The following is a 26159-nucleotide window of genomic DNA, read 5'->3' as shown; positions in this document are numbered from 1 at the left end:
AATAAAATAATAGATACGAAGTCGTTATATGTAGTTATTGTGGAATGAAAAGAAGAATTATACCTGCATACTAATGTATGATGAAAATATTCACATTATTTCTAAAAATAATAATCTAAACATTACGTATTGTTTATTATTGCTGAATGTCATGTTTTGACATTGCTATAAATAATGCTAGGTAATAAAACTTTAACATGAAGCCCTACGTTGCTTTACTTATGCTGTCCTTATATAGCACCCCCCTAAGCTTTGGGAAAGCTGGACCCACGGCAACCCTGACCAGGATAAAGCGATTTCAAAACATGAAAAAAAAGAAAATAAAAATCATTATTAAAGGTGTTAACTATTGTATCATAATGCTGCTATTGGCATTAAATATATAATGGGATCAAAAGGTTACCATCACAAAGTTCTATGTATTTATGTATTTCATTCATGTAAAAAAAAATCATCCTATAGCTCATATAAATTCTGAAGGATTGAGAAAAAAACCCTCATACTTAAACTTCACCCCCAACACCCCCCCCCCCCCATCCCCACACACACACACACACACACACAGTGAGCCGGAGTATAACCAGCATACACATCTCTGAAAGTATCATCTGTGCTATGCATGTGAATGCGTTTTTCAGCGCTGCCTAAATTGCAGTGGCGCGACCCTCTCAGAGGTCTTATATTCGAGTGTGTATGTATGTGTGAGTGTGTGTGTGTAAGTATGAGCGGAGAAGGATAGCGAAGCGCGCTGTGTACAGAAATGAGAGTGGAATTGAAACTGGCATCAGCTGGTGAAGAGGCTTCAGTCGGCGATTGGAAATCAGCCGTTGCAGCGCTGCATGGCCTCAGCCATCTTTAGTCATTTATGCCATTGCAAACTGATTTTTTTCCCCTGCTCGCTTTTCAGACTCTCTCTCTCTCTCTCTTTCTCTCTGTCGCATTTTTCTTTCTACTGTCTTGCTAAAAAAAATCTTATTATGGGAAGTTATTACTGCTACGTTGTATTGTTAAAACCGCTTAACATTAACCGATTTAACAAGTTCTTGAGCCTTAGTGCTGAAACAACAGTAATTATGAAAACGATAGATTATATAATTCATTAATTAAATAAATAATGTAATTTATAGTACAATTATAGATTATACAAATGATTAATTAAATGAATAATGCGATTTATAATAAAATGATTATGAATAAATTATTATTCTGAACGAATAAAATAGACAAAATAAATCCAGCTTGCCCCTAACCCTGTGAACAACAGCCAATCGTTGTTCACGCAGCCACCAGAGCTGAGTTTCGATACGATGTATTCGAAAACCCAGCTCTGGTGTGCTAGCGTATTTTAGTGGCAGAATAGCACCTTTTGATTGCTGGTGTGTTTAAAATACACCTCTTGGTCTGTGACCGTATACACAGTTTAATAAAAGCTTTGTCAAAGCTTTAAAAATACACTTAAACACATTTTTCTTGTTACCCCTCACATTATGTGGATACTGTGTTTAGTGCACTTGTTTAGTAAAACAGTAAAACATGCTAGCACACTACTACCAAGATTCAGGGTTTAAATCTTAGCTGTGCTATCGGTTGGTCTGGTTTCTACACTATGCCTGGGGTGGGAAAGCATCCACCATAAAAAATTTGTCAAATCAGGTGGATCAGAATGATCTGCTGTGATGGGCCCTGAATACAGGAGCAGCATAAAATAAGGGAAAAAATAATCTGCATATTGTGTTTATCCATTTACTTATTTGATCCATTAATATACTGTTTATTAAAAAAAGAAATAAAGCAATTTTTCAGTTAATAAAACTCCTGTGTGAAAGAAAGAAACAAAGAAAAAAGTATAAAAAGAAACATTAAAATATACATTTACTGTATAGAATATAAAACACCAGAAGTATAAATAAATATCTGTGGCTATTTAAAATACATTTCATTTTGGACTTTTTTAAAAACCATCTTACACAAGCACAAATTCTGATAGCATGGCACAGAAACAAAACCTAGACAGAAAATCAGCACAAAAACTAAATGCTTGGTTAGTTACAGCATAATGGTAAAAACATTATATTCAGAAATATTAATCCTACAGCTCACTGAGAGAAAGCAAAACACGTCTGGATATGTAACTACCAGGTCTTACGCTCAGCTGTGATCCTTCAGTCGTAAGAACACTTTAAGAGCATTATTCTCAATCTGTGTAAGATTAAGGTGCTTAATGAATACAGGCCCTGATTTTTGAAAAGCGTTTAAATACAGCACTGCACACCTACGCAGACACGCTTCTATATCGGGATTCGCTCACATGGTGATCAGGTGACATTTGCAATTAATATGTCTTTTTTAAACACACTTTTTCATTAACTCAGAAGCAGACCTCAACCTGCAGAATAAATCTCTCTCCTGTAAATGTCACGTATTTGCTTTATGTAATTGCCCACAAAGGCCACGGTCCTACATGCAGCACTCGCTCACCAGTTTATGCAAAGCACCAATGTGAAGATCTAGGGTTCCTGAATCCAGGTTCTGTTTTAGCCCCCTCTCCACTTTCCATTGTTCACATCACAGATACATATTTATTTTTGTTTCTCTGAGATGCATTTGAGTCTTTGAGCTGATATTGACTAAATATGATCAATCCAGAAAAAATAAACTAAATGTGAGTGAGTAAGTGAGCTAATAAGTGAGTGAGTGAGTGAGTGGGTAAGTGAGTAGGTAAATAAGTGAGCTAATGAGTGAGTGAGTAAGTAAATGAGTGGGTAAGTAAGCTAATAAGTAAGTGAGTGAGTAAGTAAATGAGTAAGTGAGCTAATGAGTGAGTGAGTAAGTGAATGAGTGGGTAAGTAAGCTAATAAGTAAGTGAGTGAGTGGGTAAGTAAGCTAATAAGTAAGTGAGTGAGTAAGTAAATAAGTCAGTGAGCTAATAAGTAAGTGACTAGGTGAGTGGGTAAGTGAGTGAGTGAGTGAGTAAGTGAGTGAGTGAGTGAGTAAGTGAGTGAGTAATAAGTGAGTAAGTGAGGGAGTGGTTAGGTTAGTGACTGGGTGAGAGTGAGTAAATATGTGTGAGTAAGTGAGTGAGTGAGTGAGTGAGTAATTAAGTGAGTGAGTGAGTGGGTAGGTGAGTGAGTGGGTGAGTGAGTGAGTAAGTGGGTGAGTGAGTGGTGAGAGTGAGTAAATGTGTGTGAGTGAGTAATTAAGTGAGTAAGTAAAAAAGTGGGTAGGTGAGTGAGTAAATGTGTGAGTGAGTATGTGAGTGAGTGAGTGAGTGAGTGAGTAAGTGAGTGAGTGAGTAAGTGAGTAAATGCGTGAGTGGGTAGGTGAGTGAGTGAGTAAGTGAATGAGTGAGTAAGTGAATGAGTAAGTGAGTGAGTGAGTAAGTAAGTAAATGCGTGAGTGGGTAGGTGAGTGAGTAAGTGAATGAGTAAGTAAGTGGGTAAGTGAGTGAGTGGGTAGGTGAGTGAGTGAGTAAGTAAGAGAGTGATTGGGTAGGTGAGTGAGTGAGTATTTGAGTGAGTGAATAAGTGGGTGAGTGAGTGAGTGAGTGAGTAAGTGGGTAAGTGAGTAAGTGAATGAGTGAGTGAGTAAGTGAATGAGTGAGTGAGTAAGTGAATGAGTGAGTGAGTAAGTAAGTGGGTAAGTGAGTAAGTGAGTGAGTGGGTAGGTGAGTGAGTGAGTAAGTGAGTGAGTGATTGGGTAGGTGAGTAAGTGAGTATTTGAGTGAGTGAATAAGTGAGTGAGTGAGTGAGTAAGTGAGTAAGTGAATGAGTGAGTGAGTAAGTGAATGAGTAAGTAAGTGGGTAAGTGAGTAAGTGAGTGAGTGGGTAGGTGAGTGAGTGAGAAGCAGAGAGAGACTTTATTTTAACAGGTCTGTAAGGACCTTGGTGGCTCTTGAGTTTTTCATTTAATTCCCCTCCAGTCGACCACTGGCTGTCCTGTTTGCCCAAATGGGGATTTCTCTCTAGCTACCATTCCAGTTTTCTGCAGGTGAGAGGGAAGGTTTGACCCTCTTGGCTGCTGGTGGATCCAGAAATAAAAGACCTATTAAATTTAGTGGAGGACGAGGACTGGTGCTTCACTTAAATAAATGAACATCCAGATCTGTCAAGCAAGTAGGTGTGACATTCAAGCAACTGTGTTACAATTAACACTGTAGATCACCCTGAGTGCATTCATCTGTTATGATGCTAATATACCAGTTTAAGCTCTGGAAACATGTTTGTATTAGAGACATCTATACATCTATTTATGGTCATGTTCAGATAGCAACTACAGGAAAGGTTAAAAGTTTACATACGCTTGAAAAGGACATGTATACTGTTTTGAACGTATACACACAGCAAGATGATCTGATTCCTTGTCACTGTCTACAGTTAACTAGGAACCAAAACTATCACACCAAAAAATAGGTCATCATGATTACAAGCTGTTGGAACAGCTTTGACAACTGTTTAAACTTGTGAACTGTTGAATCGTGTGTAACCTGTCATGAATGTAACCAAAGTGTGTAAAATCCTAATAAATAAATAAATAAAACTGCATTGGTAGCCTCTAAGCACATTGTGATGTCAAGCTTGCTTACATGTGAACAGTGTCAGTGTCTTAAAAACTTCACCTTTAATTATAATTACATTTTTGTCCCTACCCAAAGTTGTACCCAGTTTTTTTTTTCATTTTCTTTTATTTTTATCAATCGCATTAACCTGGTCATGGTTGCAGTGGATCTAGTTTCACTGGGAAACACATGGTGCTAGGCAGGAATATCCTGGACATGGTGACAATCCATCACAGATCATCGGCCATCCCCCCTTTATCAGACATAGCCAATCATGTATAAACACCTGGCCAGCTGATAGCACTGCTGAGATTCCAACCTGGATCTCAACAGTGGTGGGTTAGCGACTGCTGTACCACCAGAGCACCAGGCAGTTTTGTCTTAAATAATTTTATTTTACCATGGTACTAATGTTAAAGTTTTGCTGATACACTACTGACATTCTTGTGGGAACCAAAGAGTCAAGCAAGTTTATATATATATATATTTAATTCTTGAAATATTTATTATTGGATGACTATTTAAATATCTTTGATAAATTATAAATAAGAGACATGATGATGAAGCAGAAATTGTGGTTGACGTCCAGCTATAGAGTCTGTGATACATGCAGATCTTGGATCACTGTCTGAGAGGAGCTGAAACGTTTTCTTTGTAGATACTTCAAGTATTCCAGTTTTCTTTTATGACCCAAAAAAATATGCACAAGACTTCTATGGCCCATGGCAGCCCATCTGATTAAAAAGTTGAGAAGCACCGCTTCATACAAAAATAAAATATGCATGGAGAGCTGTTATAAAAGCAATCGAGTCAGAAAGCAAGTATTTCTGTCCTAATGATGTCGCTAATGTGAAAACTAATGTGACGTTGCAAATGTAGTGCTAACTTTAAATTATTCATTATTCGAATTAACCGGATTGAATTAGCAAGTTTGGTTAATGTTAGCTTACAAATTAGCTATTATTTCCACATTGTTCTTTCTTGAATGTGTGCACCACAACATGTCAAATTTCAATATGTTTTCTGAAGGAATCTGATTTGATTGGTCAGTTCTAAACTTATGAACTGAACTCTTTAAGGCTAAATGTGCCATGCTGGGCAGTCCCAGCAAGATTCTGGATGGGCACCACAGATAAGTCCACTGGATCATCCATGCATGACCACCATCACTACAATGTAATGAGTGTTGCAGCTAACGAATTAGAACATGGTCTAAATGAGCTGGTGAATTATGGGTGGGAGGGTGAGTCTATATACACTGATCAGCCATAACATTAAAACCACCTCCTTGTTTCTACACTCACTGTCCATTTTATCAGCTCCACTTACCATATAGAAGCACTTTGTAGTTCTACAATTACTGACTGTAGTCCATCTGTTTCTCTGCATGCTTTGTTAGCCCCCTTTCATGCTGGTCTTCAATGGTCAGGAAGCAGGTATTATTTGGGTGGTGGATCATTCTCAGCACTGCGGTGACACTGACATGGTGGTGGTGTGTTAGTGTGTGTTGTGCTGGTATGAGTGGATAAGACACAGCAGTGCTAATGGAGTTTTTAAACACCTCACTGTCACTGCTGGACTGAGAATAGTCCACCAATCAAAAACATCCAGCCAACAGTGCCCCATGGGCAGTGTCCTGTGACCACTGATGAAGGTCTAGAAGATGACCAACTTAAACAGCAGCAATAGATGAGCGATCGTCTCTGACTTTACATCTACAAGGTGGACCAACTAGGTAGGAGTGTCTAATAGAGTGGACAGTGAGTGGACATGGTATTTAAAAACTGAAGGCTAAAAACAGATGGACTATAGTAAGTAAGTGTAGAACTACAAAGTGCTTCTATATGGTAAGTAGAGCTGATAAAATGGACAGTGAGTGTAGAAACAAGGAGGTGGTTATAATGTTATGGCTGATCAGTGTATGTGTATGTGTTACAGGTGGTCCATCTGCGCTAATAGAACCCCAATTAAAAGCTGCTGAGAGAAAGGGGCTGCTCGCTGGCAAGGGGGTGCAGGAAGAAGGGTAAGAGTTTTTTGGGCTGTTGACCGCCATTTGGAGCTTTAAAAAGACTGTTAGGGACAACAGTGTCATGTCTCGGCAGACAGAGGATTCAGTTACACAGCCTGCTTCCTTAACAATGTTTATTATAGGATGGTACTTGTAGGCAGCTTTTATTTAGTGTGGACAATTTAGTTTATATTGAGTCACGTCAAAGACACCAGAGACTGGAAATATGGATTTCAGCTGAAGACGATGCAATAAAGTCAAAGACACAATTCTAAATACACGCAGTGAAGACAAGCTTGGCATCTACAGCATCATGTTAGCAATAGCACTAATAAAAACTACAGGCTCAGCACCCATCTCTTCACTTCTCCTTTAAATCTGATAAAACCCGTTGTCATCTTAATTTGATGGGTTTCATATCCGAAGGGAACGGTGATGAACGTTATGCTGCAAATATAAATAAGAAACCCCCGGTGCTTGTATTGTGTTGTTATGTCTGTCACATCTACAATCTGGGCCAGTATTATCGATCACTTTACACAATGAAATGACTTTAAACCTCATTCACAACACACAGCGGGCCAAGTTTTTTAAACATCAACGAGAGCTAAGAAGTCACGTCGGTTCCACTGATTTTCATTTCCTTACACGTTAGGTGGAGAGATAGACTTTAAAATACCACATACGTGCTCACTCAATGATCCTTGAACCTTTCTCAGAAACACTCCAACATATTCTGAGCATTTCAGTCACACTCATTCATCATTATTTATTACATACATTCTCATCAACAGGCTGCCAGTCCTTCATAGGGCTTCTGCTCATCTAACCCCCCACTCTGACATATGTGGTATCTTTTCAAATCCAACATGCTAACGTACTGCATGACGTGATGTGTTTGATGTTGGCTGTGCGCTAGTTGTCTGACCAAAGGAATCAAACTTTATATTTGCATAATAGTTGGCTTAGTTATTGTAAGGATGTCAGACTCATTAGTGGCTGACACTTTGAGCTTTATTATATATTGGAAATAATTAATAATGTCTGGCTGAATGGCTTAAATAATTACACAGGGTGTCAATCACAGTCCATAACATAGAAAAGCACATTTACTTAGTGTACTATAGAAGCGGCTACAACCTGGGAACTTGGAGCTTTAAGGTAACAAGATTATGAACCTTGCTACTGTGCTGCTTGCTAATCATTGTCCATGTATCACAATTATTTACAGTAATATCAAAGGAAAATAACTTTAAAGTGTATAGTAAATGATCTTAGAAAGCATTCATAAGAAATACACTACTCAGCCATAACATTAAAACAACCTCCTTGTTTCTACACTCACTGTCCATTTTATCAGCTCCACTTACCATATAGAAGCACTTTGTAGTTCTACAATTACTGACTGTAGTCCATCTGTTTCTCTACATACTTTTTTAGCCTGCTTGCACCCTGTCCTCCAATGGTCAGGACCCCCACAGGACCACCACAGAGCAGGTATTATTTAGGTGGTGGATGATTCTCAGCACTGCAGTGACACTGACATGGTGGTGGTGTGTTAGTGTGTGTTGTGCTGGTATGAGTGGATCAGACACAGCAGCGCTGCTGGAGTTTTTAAATACTGTGTCCACTCACTGTCCACTCTATTAGACACTCCTACCTAGTTGGTCCACCTTGTAGATGTAAAGTCAGAGACGATCACTCATCTATTGCTGCTGTTTGAGTTGGTCATCTTCTAGACCTTCATCAGTGGTCACAGGACGCTGCCCACGGGGCGCTGTTGGTTTTATGTTATTGGATGGTGGACTATTCTCAGCCCAGCAGTGACAGTGAGGTGTTTAAAAACTCCAACAGCGCTGCTGTGTCTTATCCACTCACCAGCACAACACACACTAACACACCACCACCATGTCAGTGTCACTGCAGTGCTGAGAATGATCCACCACCTAAATAATACCTACTCTCTGGTGGTCCTGTGGGGGTCCTGACCATTGAAGAACAGCATGAAAGGGGGCTAACAAAGCATGCCGAGAAACAGACGGACTACAGTCAGTAATTGTAGAACTACAAAGTGCTTCTATATGGTAAGTGAAGCTGATAAAATGGACAATATGTGTAGAAACAAGGAGGTGGTTTTAATGTTATGGCTGATCAGTGTATGTTCTTATATTCTAATATTTTTTATATTTATTCGGTTTTTATATCTTATTTTTGCATTAGGTTTCATTACATTCCATTTAAATTTTTATTTTATTGCACTACATTGGCGTGTTTTGTGTGATACTTGTGATGTTTGTGAATTGCTGCTGTAACACTTCAGGGATTGATTGATCAATCAATTCACATATCAATCAATCAATAAATCAACTGTAAATGTGCCAAGCTAAGGAAGATCTACACTGTACTGCACTGTAGTATAGTCCTGCATTCCCATTCTCTTTTCTTAAATGATCTGTTTACATAGTTTTTGTCCTTCTAGGCCTCCTACAAACCTCATAATGCCTGCAGTCACTTGGAGTGTGTGTAACAAATGGCGAAGTCGTAACAAATGGCACCTGCAGGACATGAGATGAACAAAGCTGGTATAAAGTATGGGTAGGCAGGTTCAAGATATAGCGCTGAGAGAATGCAAGGGTATGATACCTTAAATCAGACCTCTACTTTGTGAAACACACTATAAAATAGTTTGACATGTCTCAAACTACCGTAAATAAAATTTTTCATTGCATTTGTTCAGTTCAGTTGCTGACTGAATGTTTTGACCATTCCTTTAAAAGTCTATATTCCTTAAAATGTTTACATCATTGTTTCAGTGATGTGCTACAACAATAAAGAACCATTACATTAAAACATATAAATCAAGAGCTTGATTTAACGCACCAGCATCCACACAGATATCCAACGTCAGCCAATTAGCTAAACTTATTAAACAGCATTAATAGACGGCGATTCAGTATGTTTAATTAGCAGACCAAGCCAAATCATTATAATGTTTAAAATATGATTACTATGATTAGCATATCTACAATAATAAATACTCCTAATGTACAGAGACTATAAAAAGTCTTCTAATCTGATTATATGATAAAGATTCTTGAACACAACAGGCCCACAATGTGAGAAAATTACATCCTGCTTGCATCATCAATAAACGCCCCCCAGTCTTGTGCTGAAAATGGGGTTGCATAAACAAAAACAAGCCCTCGGCATAATAGTGACATGTTTAGCTTAAGAAGGAAAAACACAATTAAGAGTTTTCAAGTCATTTGTGGCTGGTTTAAAAAGGCCAGCATAACATGCCTATTTCTTAAACTGTGTTTGAAAGTTCATTATGAAAGTTTCTGTTTATTTGCAGCATAGTAGCTAGTTATCAAGTAAAGCTAATAGCTTACTCAGTCCTATACCTCCATCTTCCTTCTGGTGGCTATGACTGGTTGTAATCGTATTAAACTGGCAGCTGACAAGCCTATCAACAACGATTGAACAACTTTTGAATGAATGAAGCAATATACACTGATCAGCTATAACATTAAAACCACCTCCTTGTTTCTACACTCACTGTCCATTTTATCAGCTCCACTGACCATATAGAAGCACTTTGTAGTTCTACAATTACTGACTGTAGTTTTTCTGTTTCTCTGCATGCTTTGTTTTTGATTGGTGGACTAATCTCAGTCCAGCAGTGACAGTGAGTTGTTTAAAAATCCATCAGTGCTGCTGTGTCTGATCCACTCATACCAGCACAACACACACTAACACACCACCACCATGTCAGTGTCACTGCAGTGCTGAGAATGATCCACCACCCAAATAATACCTACTCTGTGGTGGTCCTGTGGGGGTCCTGACCATTAAAGAACAGCATTAAAGGGGGCTAACAAAGCATGTAGAGAAACAGATGGACTACAGTCAGTAATTGTAGAACTACAAAGTGCTTCTATATGGTCAGTGGAGCTGATAAAATGGACAGTGAGTGTAGAAACAAGGAGGTGGTTTTAATGGTATGGCTGATCTGTGTATAGAAGAGCATTACCATCCTAAAAAAAACAGAAACATTGTGTCTTCACTATACGTAGACACGAGGGGGGAGGTGGTTACCGAGGCTGCTACAGCCGCTAGATTCGCCATAGGCTGAGAACAGATATATAAAACTAATGAAATGGATCAGGAGCATCACTTACACATAATATATCAGCATCAAACTCACTGCATTACACTGCATACAGAGCTGAAGAGAGCGGCTGTGTTCCAAATTCCATCTCATATATTAAATATATAATGTGCTAAATTAGATTTCAACCAATGGCGAGGCTACTATTTTAAGGCTTTTGAGGATTTTGTGTGCGGGTTGAGACACAGCCCTCCAGCTTGCCAGCTAAGCAGTGTTCTTTTGGCTCCGTCTACAGCCTGATCAAGCGACTGTGTATTAAACCACAATAAGTTCAGTTCATGAACATGTTCAGTTATAATATGCACTCCGCTGGTTGCTTTATTTTGTTTAACTCTCACACTGTTAGAGCATTTTACAGCTGATACATGCTGTTTAATAGCAATTCATCCAATGCAACATGTCTGTATTATATGTTAAACTCCTTTTAATGTAGTGTTTCTGTTGTTTTGTCCACCTCCTTCACAGATTATTCAAACAACAGTAAAGAATGAATCATTTAAACTGAATCAGAAGTAACAACTGACCGAACAAAATACCAGTGTGTGTGTACTGTATATGTGAAACCAAGCACATGCTCCTGCAAATGCCACTAAGCAAAATAGCAGAGACCAGCAGGGGGCACGAGTTACAGAACCATGCCCTTCAGAAGCGACATGACTGTCCTCTTATGAATGGCCCCCACATATGAGGACGGCAGCATCAGAAAGTAAAGTGACTGTTTTCTTTTTTCTCCATTTTTCCACCAGTCTAATCATATCCAATGACCCTATTGCATTACGCTTCCTATCTACTGATGCTGACTTTCACTATGACTGAGGAGAGCTGTTACTGACACACGCCCCCTCGACATGTGTGCAGTAGCCGACTGCATCTTTTCACCTGCACGAGATTCATATGTGGATCAACTTTGCACATGGAGAGTCACGACCTGATCACATTATCCCTCGACTCTGTGAAGGTGCCAGTAATCAACCAGCAGAGGTCATAATTGCATCAGTCATGAGGAATCCCTTCCTACATGCGCCCAGCCTGCAGAGCTGAGATTCGAACCCACAAGTTCGAGAAGTCAGCTCTGCTGTGCTAGAGAATTTTACCGAAGTGGCCGCTTTCAATTGGATTTTGCCGACTATATCTGCTACGGGATGAGTAAAATCTTCTGCTAATTTCCATTATTTAGGCAACCCTTTCCCTTTTTGGTTTGTGGCTCTTTAGCCACCGTGCAGCTTCTCCCTTAGTTAAGCATACAGTATATCGGGTTAATTCGTTAAACCTGCAGGTACGGGGCTACACCTGGCACCTCAGTGGCGAGAAGCAACCTGCCTCATTACAATAAAGGCCTGCAACTCTTCAGCTCTGAACACAGAGACCCCAGCAGTACTCACATCTGAGGGTACTGGGTGGGCACTGCCGACATACAGTAGATCCAATCAGACCTTTTTAATTACATGCCAGTCAGGCACCTGCAGTTCCTACAGGCCTGAACCCTGTCCGGCTGAATTAAACATACCGCCCCGGGCTCATGAATAGTGCATGCAGCACACACACACACCTCTCTTATCCAGGGCTAGTGGGGTGACTGACTGGCCAGTGGGGGAACTTTAACAGGTATGAAAATAAAACAGAGAGAAATAGAAAAGACAAAGACAAGTAAGAAAAAGAAAAAAAGAGAAGGAAAGAGAAGTAATAGATCAAGAGATACAGAAAAGAAAATCAGCAGGATAAAACAGGCTATGGATCACCATGGAATAAACATTAGAATAAATCTGCACTTTTGCTCCATGCTTTCTGGCACTGTAGTAGCATGTTTAGCCAGAAAAATGCAAACTTGCAAACTACTTGTTTTAAAGTGACAGCTATAAACAGAAAATACACTCACGCTATCTTAGCTTGAGTCTGGGTGTGTACTGCTTTTGTCAGATCTCTTGTCAAGGTACTGAATTAGTTTGAATACACTTTAAATAAAATAAAGTTTAATACTGTAACTATTGCAGTCATTACAGCAAGATGAAGTCATTTCTCACTTTAAATGTTTTTTGTTGACTGATTTTCCCTCATAAATTAAAGGCTGACACAAGGCCTGTGGGCAGATCACATTCCAGGAGATTAACTCCAAATAATTAAGCTTTGTAATATCAGGGCAATTAAAAATTTGCACATGGAGAATGAAATAATGCAGCACTATTATAGTACGGTACTTTATAATAATGCTGCTTTCATGTGCATGAAATAATGTCATAATATTATTAATATTATTATTATTATTATTATTATTACCGGTATTATTATTATTATTATTATTATTATTATTATTATTACCGGTATTATTATTATTATTATTATTATATGTAAATAACGTCATTTTTTTCCATACACTGTATGGCCAATTATGCAAACACCTGCCAGTGAGCTTGCTGGATCTCATTCTAAAATCATGGGCATTAATATGTTGGCTATGATGTTAGCTACAGTACTGTCATTTACGTACAATCAAACTTTCAACGTTTAGCAGGCGGCTTTATTCAAAGCGATTTACAGTACTGTGACTGTATACAATCTGAGCAAGGATTATATATATATATATACGTATATATATATATATATATATATATATATACACACAAATTTATGGAAATAGGTGTAGCTGAAACACTGTGTAAATGGCTAAAGATAAGTGGACACTGAGTTCAATTATTTTAGTCACACCTCTTGCTAACAGGTATATAAAATCAGTTCAGTATATAACAAATTCTGTGTTGTTTTGTGGCAACAGTTTGGGTAAGTGCCATTTCTGATACAGAACAACTGTGCTGCTGTGCACAAAGAGCAATCCATTAAAAATAGGTGTGGGCTGTACAGGGTTCAAACCTCAATCCCATTGAACAAGCTTGGGATTAATTGCAATGTGTATTGTGAGAGGCAGCTGTCATAGACGCAAGTCTTTTACTGAACCAATTCCCTTCCAACTCAATGGAATTGCCAATGGTTTTGACATAGGATGTCAAACATGCCTAACAAGTCAGGTGTCCAAGTACTTTAGAACCAATAAAATAAAAAAATATATGGTCTATTACGCTAGCTTTATGCAAACAAAACACTTCTTTTAAGTAATATATTAGTGTAACAAAAGTGAATAAAAGCCACATAAAAACTATGAAATAAAAAAATATATTTAGTTAAAATATAAGCCACTTATTGATTATTGATTGCAGAATGTGTAGTAACATTTAGGGTAGTTTTTCTTCATTTGTTTTGTGCCATTATGTTCTGTTTATTCTTAATTTGCTGTTTTGTTGGATGTTTAGTGTATTGCCTTTCATTCCCTCTAGGTTTGTTAAAATCCATATAATGTATTTCTCTTTATTTTTACTCAGTGGTATAATAGCACATTGTAAACTGGTTCAGCATAAATTGTTATAATAACTGTAATGATTACCCTTCACACTAGCTACATTCCAGGATTTAGAACTATAAGTACTACAGCTCAGTGTTTTAAACTGTGTACATTGCTTATCGTTGTTAATTACATCTTTCACATGATTTATTAAATCCAGCAATTATGCACATAACACGGCACAGCTTTGTGTCTGAGCGAGCCTGGACTCTGACCTTGTCTCCAGCGGTACGTTGCTGTTAAGCACCCAGCTGTCCTGCAGCTGCACTGACTCAGGGGTGGTTGGTGCCTCCCCAGGGGCAGTGGATGGAACGTGAACAGGGTTGCGTCTGCTGCTCAGTGTGTTGCGGTTCAGCGAGTTGGCCGAGGTCTGATGGTGGGAGAGAGACTGGGCGTTGTGAGGTGGAGGCAGTGGAGGCCGCAGGGTCGACTGGCTGTGGTGGTTCGACGCTCCTGTGCAAAGACACAAACACAAACCTTTAGCATATGGCTTATTACACTGATGTTGAAATGTGCTGGAAAAAGGGAAAACCGGGGGTCTAGCATTTGCCACGATAGATTGAGAGAATATTTGGAAATAGTTTTGCACCGCAGCAAGAATGTATTCGATCTGATGGCTGAGGTTAAATCAGAGAGGGGAATTGGTGGAGGCAGGATGCCACAGCTGGTGATGATTTGCACTGGCAGTATACAGCTATGCTACGGTGTTTGGAAGCAATGCAGTGACAGCAATGTTAAGACGCTCATTAGAGGGCAAAATCTCTCTTGTGCTACTTTTAAGCTACGCTAATGTTGCTGGAAGCAGCTCATGCATACTTTATAAGGCATCATTAACTGACATGATTGTTTGCTTGAGTGTAATACTTAATGTGGTCAGTCATTGTGTGTGTGTGTGTGTGTGTGTTTGTGCCGCTGTATTGCTTTGTATTGCTTGGTATGGCTTGATAATTCCAACTTAAGCCTTCAGCTATTTCTAACATTCAGCAAACAAACACACAAACAGCATGATTTGTTCATTTTTTACTTCCTTTTTTTTGCAATCATTACCTGGGTTCAAAACCCGAGCGGGGCTCTCAGCCGGTTAGGAGTCTACATATAGATATAATTGGCTATGTCCGGGAGGGGAGGAGGTTGCCCAAGGTCATGCGACGGATTGGCATCCTGAGAAGCGTTACTGCATTGCGAGGAAACTGAACCTACCAACCACTGTAAAATATACCTTCAGTTTAAATATTTCTATTTATTTAAAAGTTGATTTGTTCAAAATTGAAGCAAAATATACAAAATGTGGATTGTTCAAATAAACAAGTAAACTAAAACGCAAAGCAAGATAGACTCAAACAAGCAAGCTGCATCAGTTACTATGAGTGGGAAAGATTCCACGCTTTCCTCCTATTATGTTCTTTGATTTATTGTTGTTTATTTATTTATTTATTTATTAGGATTTTAACATCATGTTTTACACACTTTGGTTACATTCATGACAGTACAGTTGGTTACTGGTTACACAAGATTAACCAGTTCAAGTTTAATGTTAAACACAGTCATGGACAATTTTGTATCTCCAGTTTACCTCACTTGCACGTCCGTGGGAGGAAAACGGAGTTCCTGGAGGAAACTCACACATGCAAACTCCACACAGAAAGGACCCGGCCCACCCCACCTAGGAATCGAACCCAGGACCTTCTTGCTGTGAGGCGAAAGTGCTACCCACCGTGCTGCCCTATTACTTTCATAATAAAACAGTTTTATATACTATTGTTTAGTAATCCAGAGTATAAAATGTAATAACTGTGTTACACTTTCTGTGCACTAATCGTCTTAGACTTAGCCAAGCTGTGCACTACCCAAAAATGGCTGGGTCCTGACTTCATGGTGTTGACATGACTGCACAGTGGCAGGCTGTTGTTGAAAATATAATTTCAGAGCGGAAAGAAAACAGAAAAAACTCGTTCTCATATTACATTTATTTCCTCTGACTAGTGACAGCGGAAAAAAAGGATGGGGTGTGAGAAAAGGGGGAGCAGATTTACAGCTTTACACTACAATAATGACGGCCATTCTACGAAACACAACACAATGCAATAAAGATGAAGCCTGTATCCGTCCTTCTCAGAAACACACACTAGCACTATCTCTCTCGCTCTTTCTTCCTCTCTCTCTTTCTCTCTTAGCTTCACATTTCCTCCCTGCTTATCTCCCGCTTGTTGATCCATGACAGCAGACACATGACCATATCTAGTGCTTCATCCTGTCTGTCACACACACTATCAGTGATCTGAACAGAGGGCGTCTGAAAAGAGGTGTTTACAATTTAAAGTCTCTAATATCAGTATATTAATGCGTACTAACTAGGTTATGTATAACACTGACATTGCAAACACACGGGTGACAAAATGAAGGAAAAAACAGCCTTAGTACATTCTTTGCATCTCTGACTTGATACTTGAATGATTAACATCATTTCTTTCAGTGCATACACTGATCAGCCATAACATATCATGTTAGCTCCACTTACCATACAGAAGCACTTTATAGTACCACAATTACTGACTGTAGTCCATCTGTTTCTCTGCATGCTTTGTTAGCCCCTTTTCATGCTGTTCTTCAATGGTCAGGACTCTCCCAGGACCCCCACAGAGCAGGTATTATTTAGGTGGTGGATCATTCTTAGCACTGCAGTGACACTGACATGGTGGTGGTGTGTTAGTGTGTGTTGTGCTGGTATGAGTGGATCAGACACAGCAGCGTTGATGGAGTTTTTAAACACCTCACTGTCACTGCTGAACTGAGAATAGTCCACCAACCAATAATATCCAGCCAACAGCGCCCCGTGGGCAGCGTCCTGTGACCACTATTGAAGGTCTAGAAGATGACCAACTCAAACAGCAACAACAGATGAGCGATCGTCTCTGACTTTACATCTACAACGTGGACCAACTAGGTCGGAGTGTCTAATAGAGTGGACAGTGAGTGGACACGGTATTTAAAAACTCCAGCAGCACTGCTGTGTCTGATCCACTCATACCAGCACAACACACACTAACACACCACCACCATGTCAGTGTCACTGCAGTGCTGAGAATGATCCACCACCAAAATAATACCTACTCTGTGGTGGTCCTGAGCATTGAAGAACAAAAAGGGTGAAAGCAGGCTAAAAAAGTATGTAGAGAAACAGATGGACTACAGTCAGTAATTGTAGAACTACAAAGTGCTTCTATATGGTAAGTGGAGCTGATAAAGTGGACAGTGAGTGTAGAAACAAGGAGGTGGTTTTAATGTTATGGCTGATCAGTGTATACATTATAATAATACATAATAATATACTAATCTCTGATTAGTAAGAATGACTTTCTATTGGTTTGCATTGACACTTTCTTTTAAAGAGGACAAGTGGACCTAAACCATGCCTCATAATTTTCCTCACAGGATCTGCACTCATTATATTTCTCATTATATTTATTTAGGTCGTGTTACCCATATAACAACGTAGACAAATACAACTGATCCGATGGCCTACATTACCAATTCCCTCTCAAAAATTCAGCATCAGAAAATAGGATTTGGGATTATTTTTTGAACAACATTATTAACAGACATAATTGAAGAGTACGGTATGTAAATAGCCTGGCCTTTAGCAATGCAATGACATTAATCTCTTTTATATCTGCAGAAAAAGAAAATCAAGGCGCAGTGCTTTTTTATTTATGGAGAATTTCACTGGAGATATTAATGCATTCTTGCTGCTCACCTTTAATTTGTTTTCTTCTCTGCAAGGTTTAAATCCATATCACTGAAGAGACACTAAAAAAGGCCTCTTCAATTATCAGTCTCTAAGAGTATAAAAGAAAAAACAGAAGTGTGTGTATATGTGTGTTTGTTTATGAGGGATTGATCCACAGAGAGCTAGAGAGAGAGAGAGCAGAGAGTAGAGGGATTTAACAAACGAATGAGGCTCAAGCTAAATTCTACTCCAGCCAAGAAATAATAACCAACAAAACAAAACAAACAGACACGAAAAGGTCTTAATCCTACCAACCTGGGGGAAACAGGAGATTGTATGTGTGTGTAGTAGTGTTTATTTGTGTGTTTGTGTGTGTGTTTGGAGAGATGTAATGGTCAGGGTGTGTAACAAGCTTACGAGAGCAGCTTCAGAGAAGCAAAGCCACAACTGGATCAGTGTGTAAATAAGCTCTAAGCTGCTATAACCTGCTAGCTGGTGAAAGCAATCAGGGGTGAATAACATTCATTCATGTATTCATTCATAAATTCATTCCTTTTTAGTAATTGATTTATTTTGGCCAGAGTGCTTTATTCTGGTCACAGTCGTAGTAGACCTGCTGCTGCACAGAAATACTGGGTACAAGGCAGGAATACGACCTGAAAAGAGCGTCAATCAATCACAAAAAAATATACTCATATTTATACATCTGCTAACTCACTTATTAAACAATGAAGACTTTTGTACCCCAGGCAGTCAGACTGTTTAACACCACGCAAGAGCGGGGACATTAAATCAGACACAAATTCATACACACATTTACACCGTCATCAGATCTGATTAGTGATCAGCGTCTGGTGCATTTACAGGAAAAGCTCAAATACATTCAATAAGGACTACACACAGACAATGGCTAATACACACACACATTTAGGGCTGTTAGTAGACGTTCTTGTAAAGGTATGCGAGATCGAGCCTATTTCGTCACCCAGTCGTCCCCAAAATAGGGCCAGACATCATTAATGTGTGTATGCAGTCCCCTAGTCTGTGTTTAAGACTGAGTGTGGCTCATCTCCAGGTAGAAGATACATGCATCCTGTCCTCAGAAGCCACATTCCCAGAGGAAGGGAAGTAGTAGAAGTGCTTATCAGCATGCTACTATAATAGTGAAGCACTAGAAGTGGCCTGATTTTTTACCAGGTGCAAGTATAAAGACAAACAAGGTATAGATGCTCCTGATAAAGGAGTAAATAAATAAAAAGAGAAGGAACATAATGAGGAAAAGAACAAACATCGTCTCATAGATTAGTTCACATTGAAGATGTGTCTTGTAAATGCTACAGATGTAAATGCATCTGCTTTATCCTGAGCAGAGACAGAATGGGTTTTGGAGCTTATCCAGAAAACTCTGGGCACAAAGCAGGAATAGTCCCTGGACAGGGTGCCAAAATGTCGCTGTGCATCACACACATACTTGAGAGACTAGTGAGGTTGGACACTTATTAGATCTGAATTGCAGTTGGTGTTTTAATTAGTTCCAAAGGTTTTGGACGCTGTTAATGTCACGGCTGTCACTGTTGTGCTTTCATGTCTGCCAAACCCAGGTCTGTCCATCAAGCAGCCAGAAGGTGAAGCATCATGTAGCATCTCTGAGAGTGTGTTTCTACTGTACGAGTGTCCAATAGTTTTGTGGTTTGTGTTTAGCGATTTAAAATTTTTCATTCGAATAGTATTCAAGTGCCTCACGTTTACTGGTTAACTTGAGGCGGTCCTAACAATCCTACGGCAATTCAGTTAGCAGTCGGTTAGTCAAAATGTCCAAGATGTTGGAGTGTAAAGCAGCTAAAAACACAACTTGAGTTACTGGGTTTGGAAAACTTAGCTTCCATGAATTCTATCATTCAGTTTAGGAGTATATTTTAATGACTGCTGTGAAATGTGTGTCTTTTCTTCAAAAATCTGTGAAATCTGTGATTTAAAAAGAAAATGAGGTCTGTGATATTAAGCACATTTTCCCGTAAATGTAGTAGGACCCTAGTTATATCATTTCAGTCAACACTTGGTACATGGCATTGTACATGTCGATCTCATGCTTGTGTCATATTAGCTAGGAAACACATGCCCTACTAAGCTCACAATAAACAGTTTATATGTTTAAGGGGACATTTAGCAAAAAGTCTTTTTCCAAAATTGAATAACAATAATCAAGGTAAGTAAGTGTTAAGGGTCGTGTGAGCAAAACTGACTAGCAGTGGTAGCTTGGTGGTGGTGGGTCTTAGAGGGTCTTAAACCCTAGACAATTCATGTCCTTTAAACATTGGGTCTGTCTGAAAACCTAGATAAGAGAACGCTCCCGAGAAGAAGGCTTAAAATGAAATGACTTGTTGGAAAGATACTACAGTGCCACACTGAAGGGAACTAGCATTAGCCCAAGGTTTAAGGTACTAGAATTTAGATCGAAAGGTCATTGGTACAAGCCCACCACTGCCAAGTTGCCACCACTGACAAATCCCCCCCTTCTTTAACGTGTCTGTAGGACTTTGCTCCCAGTAAGTTAAAAGACCATCTTTGAGGACAGGCTCTGATGTGGGACAAGAAGGACTTGCTTGCAATCAATGCTCCAATCCAAAAGGATTTAATAGGGTTGAGGTCATGGATCTGTGCAGTCCATCGGATTTCCTCCAAACCAAACTTGTTAAGACCTCAGTAGGTGAACAGGGGTACAGGTATGCTGGGATAGAAGAAGAAACTGGTTGGAAGGTTGTCTCAATACTTTTTTCCATATAATGTATTTTCCCCTGGTCCTATAACTGCATTACCAGTCTTATACAGAGTCAATTAACACAGTCAATCTAAACCTGACCCATGGCCTTCCCCCAGGCTTTCAGAAAGCCTTTGGTAACTAGAACACAGCACACAGAGGCAAACAGGAAACCAGCAGTTCTTCATTATCATCACAGATGTAGTAACTGAGGACAGAAAGCTGTTTTTCTGACTATTTAAAGCTCATGCTGTTCTAAATTCTACTGATATTTCTTTCCGAACATGCCCATTACGGTGTTCTTAATTTAAACGCACACAGTGGCTCATTCACATTACCAGCCCTAAGCAGCCAGTGTAATCCACGTCGTTAAAATGATAAAGTGCGATTATTTTCCTGGTTCCTCTAAAAAGCCCAGGCATAAAACCTTGTTGATGCTTCCAGGAAAAGCAGTAAAACTAATCGTCTGTTTCTCTAAGCAGGAGAACAAATATCAGCAGTACAGGCAAAAAGAAGTCAAGAGAGATATAGGCCTAACTGTATCCCATCAGGCCTTTCATGACTGTTGAAAAAGTTGTTTTTATATTCATGAGAAAGCATTCTTCATATGCAACCTCTGCACGCATCATCAGCTTTCAGAGCGCAACTGGCTGAATGTGAAATGGCTGTGTTGTCACTGTGTGTGTGTGTGTGTGTGTGTGTGTGTGTGACATCAGTAGCATACAGATCTCTGTCCTTATTTACCTCCTGGAAAAAACAACCATCCCTGTTTAGTAAAACTAATGTTTTATACATTTTTACTGTAACTGAACACAAAGAACACAAGGGAAGTGGGTGCACTGGGTGTACCTTGGACAGGGCACCAGTGCATTGCAGGCCTCCGGCCATCCCAGACATCAGACCAATGTCTGGCCCGGCTAGCTGATACTACCGCTGAGATTATAACCTGAATTTTAGTGAGGGTGGGCTAGTTCAACACAGTGATGATGATGATAATAATATTACAACAATAATAAATAAGTAAATAAATAATACGTGCATTTTAAGCTTTGTAGTTTTAGGTAAGCAAATATTCATTTATTACGCTCAATAAACAATATGTAAGTATTTGTGTATTTTACAATAAAATAGTCAGTAATCAATCAATAATAAATAAATACAATTATCAATTAATTAATTCCCAAACCTTTTCACAATCGCTTACAGTTAAGGGCCAATTTAGAGTAGCAAATCTATCTACATGTACGTTTTTGGGATAGAGAAGGAAACCAAAGTACCTAAAAAGGCCCTTGGTTACACAATGAACACCATGTTTACCAACTTTTCAAATATTCAACATATATAATTACTGAAAATGTTGGTGATGAACAAACATGTGTAATTGACAACATCATCAAAATTGCAATGACATTTTTTTCTCCTAGGTTGCTCGGGTGGCCACCCAGAACCGCTGGGTACAAGGCAGAAATATACCCTGTACCAGGCAACAACCACAGTGCATCAAATTCTCACACATTCGCTTACTTACTCTCACCTAGGGACAATGTAGAGTAGAACATTCTGTTAAGAGTAAAGATTTGTAGTCTGATCATTCCAAAAGATAGAAAAGGCTGTTGTTCCACTCAGAGCTATATCAGCAGTGCAATGTTAGGACAGGAATATTGACAGGACTGCAAAAGAAGAGCTCATTCTTAAGTATTAAACCAACTTCAAACTGTAGTGCCCTTAAATCAAAGCCACAACTGATCCCAAATAGCTCTAGTCTGAATCGTTCACTATTGATACCTTTATTCCTCCAAGATTTTTTAGTGTGACAAAAAGCACAGTATTCTTAGTGCTGTCAGGCTCTGGGAACCAGCAGACACCCAGAATACACAGCTGTTGGTATCACACAGCTGTAATGTGAGAATATATTATGCTTGTCATTTTCACAGACTTACTAATACAAAGCGACCTTGTAAACTTTCTTCTACTACTGATCTATGAAGATCTTCAGTATAGCGTGATTATTTACAAAGTAACTACTACTAAATCAAAAAAAAGAAGAAGAACTTCAACTGCCCAAATTCAGGCCTGCAAAGCTTTTAAAGACATATTGAAAAACAACAGCAGCTGTAATTGGTGCCAAAGGGACTTCTACAAAATATTAAATAAAGGGTCTGAATACTTTTGTGAATGAGATAATTTAGTTTTTGATGGAATTATGGCAATTATATCCATTCAAAATCAAACTCACTACACAATACATTGTGACAAGTTAAGGGTCTATCCAAGTCTGACAGACGTGTGTTGCATAGACGAGGCCAACCTTATTCTGTTCAAGCAAATGCTAATAATATACTGTTTCATTTGTTATTTCTTAATGACAATTTTAGTGTGCTTTAATTTTATCCAAACTCTGTTGCTTGTATTTATGCCAGTTCTTCTCTGCATCCAAATACTGATGAGACAGATTCCACCACTGGCTAAAGAACGTGCCATTAAAATAGGCACTGTAGTTAGTACTGGTAGTTAGTAATAAAACACTGTCTCTCCGTCTCGCTCTCCATTTTGTGGTCGAAAGCTGATGATGGAATGAGTGAGAAGTAGGGCATCATGGGGCACTCGACCAAGTGACACAAATGAAAACAAATCGTCGGACGTGAGCATCCCGAAACCGGAGAAACAATAGGAGTAAAAGCATAAATGTCAATTTGGGATGATGAAAGATCCAATCTAAAGGTAATGGGGAGAAACCCCTCGACAGCGGCCGCTAATAGACACTGCGATTTCAGCAGGCCTCCTTCTGCTCCACAATAAATGAAAGAGCATAATTAGAAAACAGCCATTGAGACCATCCGCTGCACCGACACTCTCTCTGTCTCTGATAACGAGGTGCTTTACTCGTGGCAGGAAGAACCTGGTATGCAACCTCACTTAGTAAAGGTTGGTTAAGAGTGGGCCAGTGATCACTGCAGTAAAATACATTGAAATATACAGAGTCGTACTATACATCATAATCCTTGTCCTTCATTTTGCCTTGTAATATTAAAAGAAAATGTGATTTCTTTTCATTTTTCCCATCATCTCTCATCATGCATCAATGCAAATGTATGACTTGCTGCAAGCCGTTTTTTATTACAGTGAGAACGGTGCAATGTAAATAAAGCAAAGCCCGTACAAAACCAGTTGGGGTAATCGCTAACATCCTGGGTTTTGGCTTTACTTTGGGTTTTGGATTACATATTGCTAACTTAAATATTTCTATTTATTTATTTCATTTTAACTTGGTTAGGGTCGTGACAGGTCTGGGTCCACAGGAAACACTGGGCACAAGGCAGAAATACCTTACACAGGGTGGCAATCCTTCGCAATACTTTGGCCACCCAGAAAAAACCTACACTAACAGCCAATAAAGTTTATGTAGACGCCTGGTTGATGGCACCTTTGAGATTTGATTGTTGTGGGCTAGTTATACTAAAGGGCCATGGCTTGAATAATGTTGCCAGTATACATCTCTGAAATATGTGTCTATAATTGGACAGTAGAGCATTTTGCTGCATTAATCTGCCAGCAATGCTCCGAAAGCTCGCTGGAACAAAGCAGGAACAGTGGTGGAGTTATTATTCTCTGAACCATAGCTCAAGTAACAGGTACTCAAAATTTTTTGTGAGTTTTAAACAAGTATCATGTGCACAGAGCTCAAAAACATGCCTGCTCAGAAGCCAGTGGAAGGATCGCCCTCTCTCTAATTCTCTACAACTCTCTACATAGATGCAACCCCAGATAACCCCAAACAAATATGCAAATGGCTTTAGTTACTTTACAGCCTAGTTGTTTTTATTCAGATGTCTATCCGAGGAACACAGGGGCTCATTTGTCAGGTGGGTTGCTTCCTCCGTCCCCTTGATCTTGTTTTCTTGTTTTGATCTCTTTTCAACATAGCCATGGCGAAGAAAAGTTGCAGACGGATGGATGTTGTGGGCTGGCCTAAATATTCAGAGCGCAGCCAGCATCTGCTTGGCCTGCTCATCTGCTCTAATGAGCAATAATAGCCTGTCTAAGAGTGTCCTCAAAATCAGCCTAAAAATAAACAGCCTCTTTAAACACCACTCCAGAACTGAGCCACCCACACAGACAGAAACACCCCCCACCACACACACAAACACATTCTATAGAGTATAGTGTTTCCCGCAGAGGAGTCAGAGGCAAAGACTAAATGCCAAAACAATGACACCAATGCCACTTTCTTAATTACATCTCTAAATTACAATAGCATTAGCTTTTAAATGGGTGGGAGTGAAAGGAAAATGTGAGGATGCGTTTCCTTAAACACGATAATCAGTGTAAACACTGGTTGCATCAGTAACAAAGGCTGATTTGCCTGCCAGGGTATGCCACTCGCCAGGCAGCTAAAAATAGACTGCTACTGATTTATAATGAATGGACACTAACACTTATGGAATCTCTGTCTGTCGCTTTCTCAGGGCTTTCCAGAATTACTGTCAGGACAATGATGCACTCCTCATCAGCGGACGTAAGGCAGCAGTCAATCTTCTGTATTCCAGATCTTCTCTCTCAATGAGACACACTGTCTGTTATGATGTAGCAAAAGCGACTCAGGCCATAAGAACAATGCTTAATGTGACTAATTTATTACACCTGTTAGCAATTGTGGCTCAAACACATACATTTATTAATAAGAATGAAGGTGTCCCAATACTTCTGTCAATATAGTGTGCCATTAGACAACTACATGAGCAAGTGATTTGTTACTAGGTGTAATTTAATTGAAACCTTTTAGTTTGACTGTAACTGATGTACACGACTAGGCATAACATTATGACCACTGACAGGTGAAGTGAATAACAGATTATCTCTTCATCATGGCACCTGTTAGTGGGTGGGATATATTAGGCAGCAAGTGAACATTTTATCCTCAAAGTTGATGTTAGAAGCAGGAAAAAATGAGCATCTCCAACACTGCAGCTCTTGTGGGGTGTTCCCGGTCTGCAGTGGTCAGTATGTATCAGGAGTGGCCCAAGAAAAGAACAGTGGTAAACCGGCGACAGGGTCATGGGCAGCCAAGGCTCATTGATGCACGTGGGGAGCGAAGGCTGGCCCGTGTGGTCTGATCCAACAAACAAGCTACTGTAGCTCAGATTGCTGAAGAAGTTAATGCTGGTTCTGATAGAAAGGTGTCAGATTACACAGAGCATCACAGTTTGTTGCGTACGAGGCAGCAAAAGGGGGACCAACACAATATTAGGAAGGTGGTCATAATGTTATGCCTCATCGGTGTATATGAAATACTGTATCATCAGGATTGATTATATCTTATTAATCAATAATAAGCACACAAACTCAGACACACATGCACATGTAGCACACGTCCTCTATGTAACGGTGACTGTCGTGCTGCCTCAGTGGTCTGGGTTATTGGGCAGAAACCTCATTTCCTGCACAGTGATCACCCTCAACAAAATCACAAGACATTTAATTGAAACTGGACACACAAACAAACAAACAAGCAAGTAAAGAAACACACACACTTTCAGTTTTACTTTCTG

At 39.4% G+C, this 26159-nt stretch overlaps 1 protein-coding gene across 2 annotated transcripts in view; it reads right to left on the bottom strand.

Annotated features, from left to right (window-relative positions):
• Positions 1-26159, bottom strand: part of tenm2a (teneurin transmembrane protein 2a) — a 403035-nt gene that overhangs the window by 103030 nt on the left and 273846 nt on the right. Inside the window, exon 5 of one of the 2 annotated variants that reach the window (XM_063000418.1) lies at positions 14341-14578. In XM_063000418.1, coding sequence (XP_062856488.1) covers positions 14341-14578 — 238 coding nt within the window. The remainder of the gene's footprint in view (positions 1-14340; positions 14579-26159) is intronic. The other variant, XM_063000419.1, reaches the window with a different exon arrangement.

Source organism: Trichomycterus rosablanca, chromosome 8 (assembly GCF_030014385.1).
Source record: "Trichomycterus rosablanca isolate fTriRos1 chromosome 8, fTriRos1.hap1, whole genome shotgun sequence".
NCBI classification, from domain to species: Eukaryota; Metazoa; Chordata; class Actinopteri; order Siluriformes; family Trichomycteridae; genus Trichomycterus; species Trichomycterus rosablanca.
The sequence above is the reverse complement of the archived record's forward strand: the minus strand, read 5'-3'. Positions and strand labels throughout refer to the sequence as shown.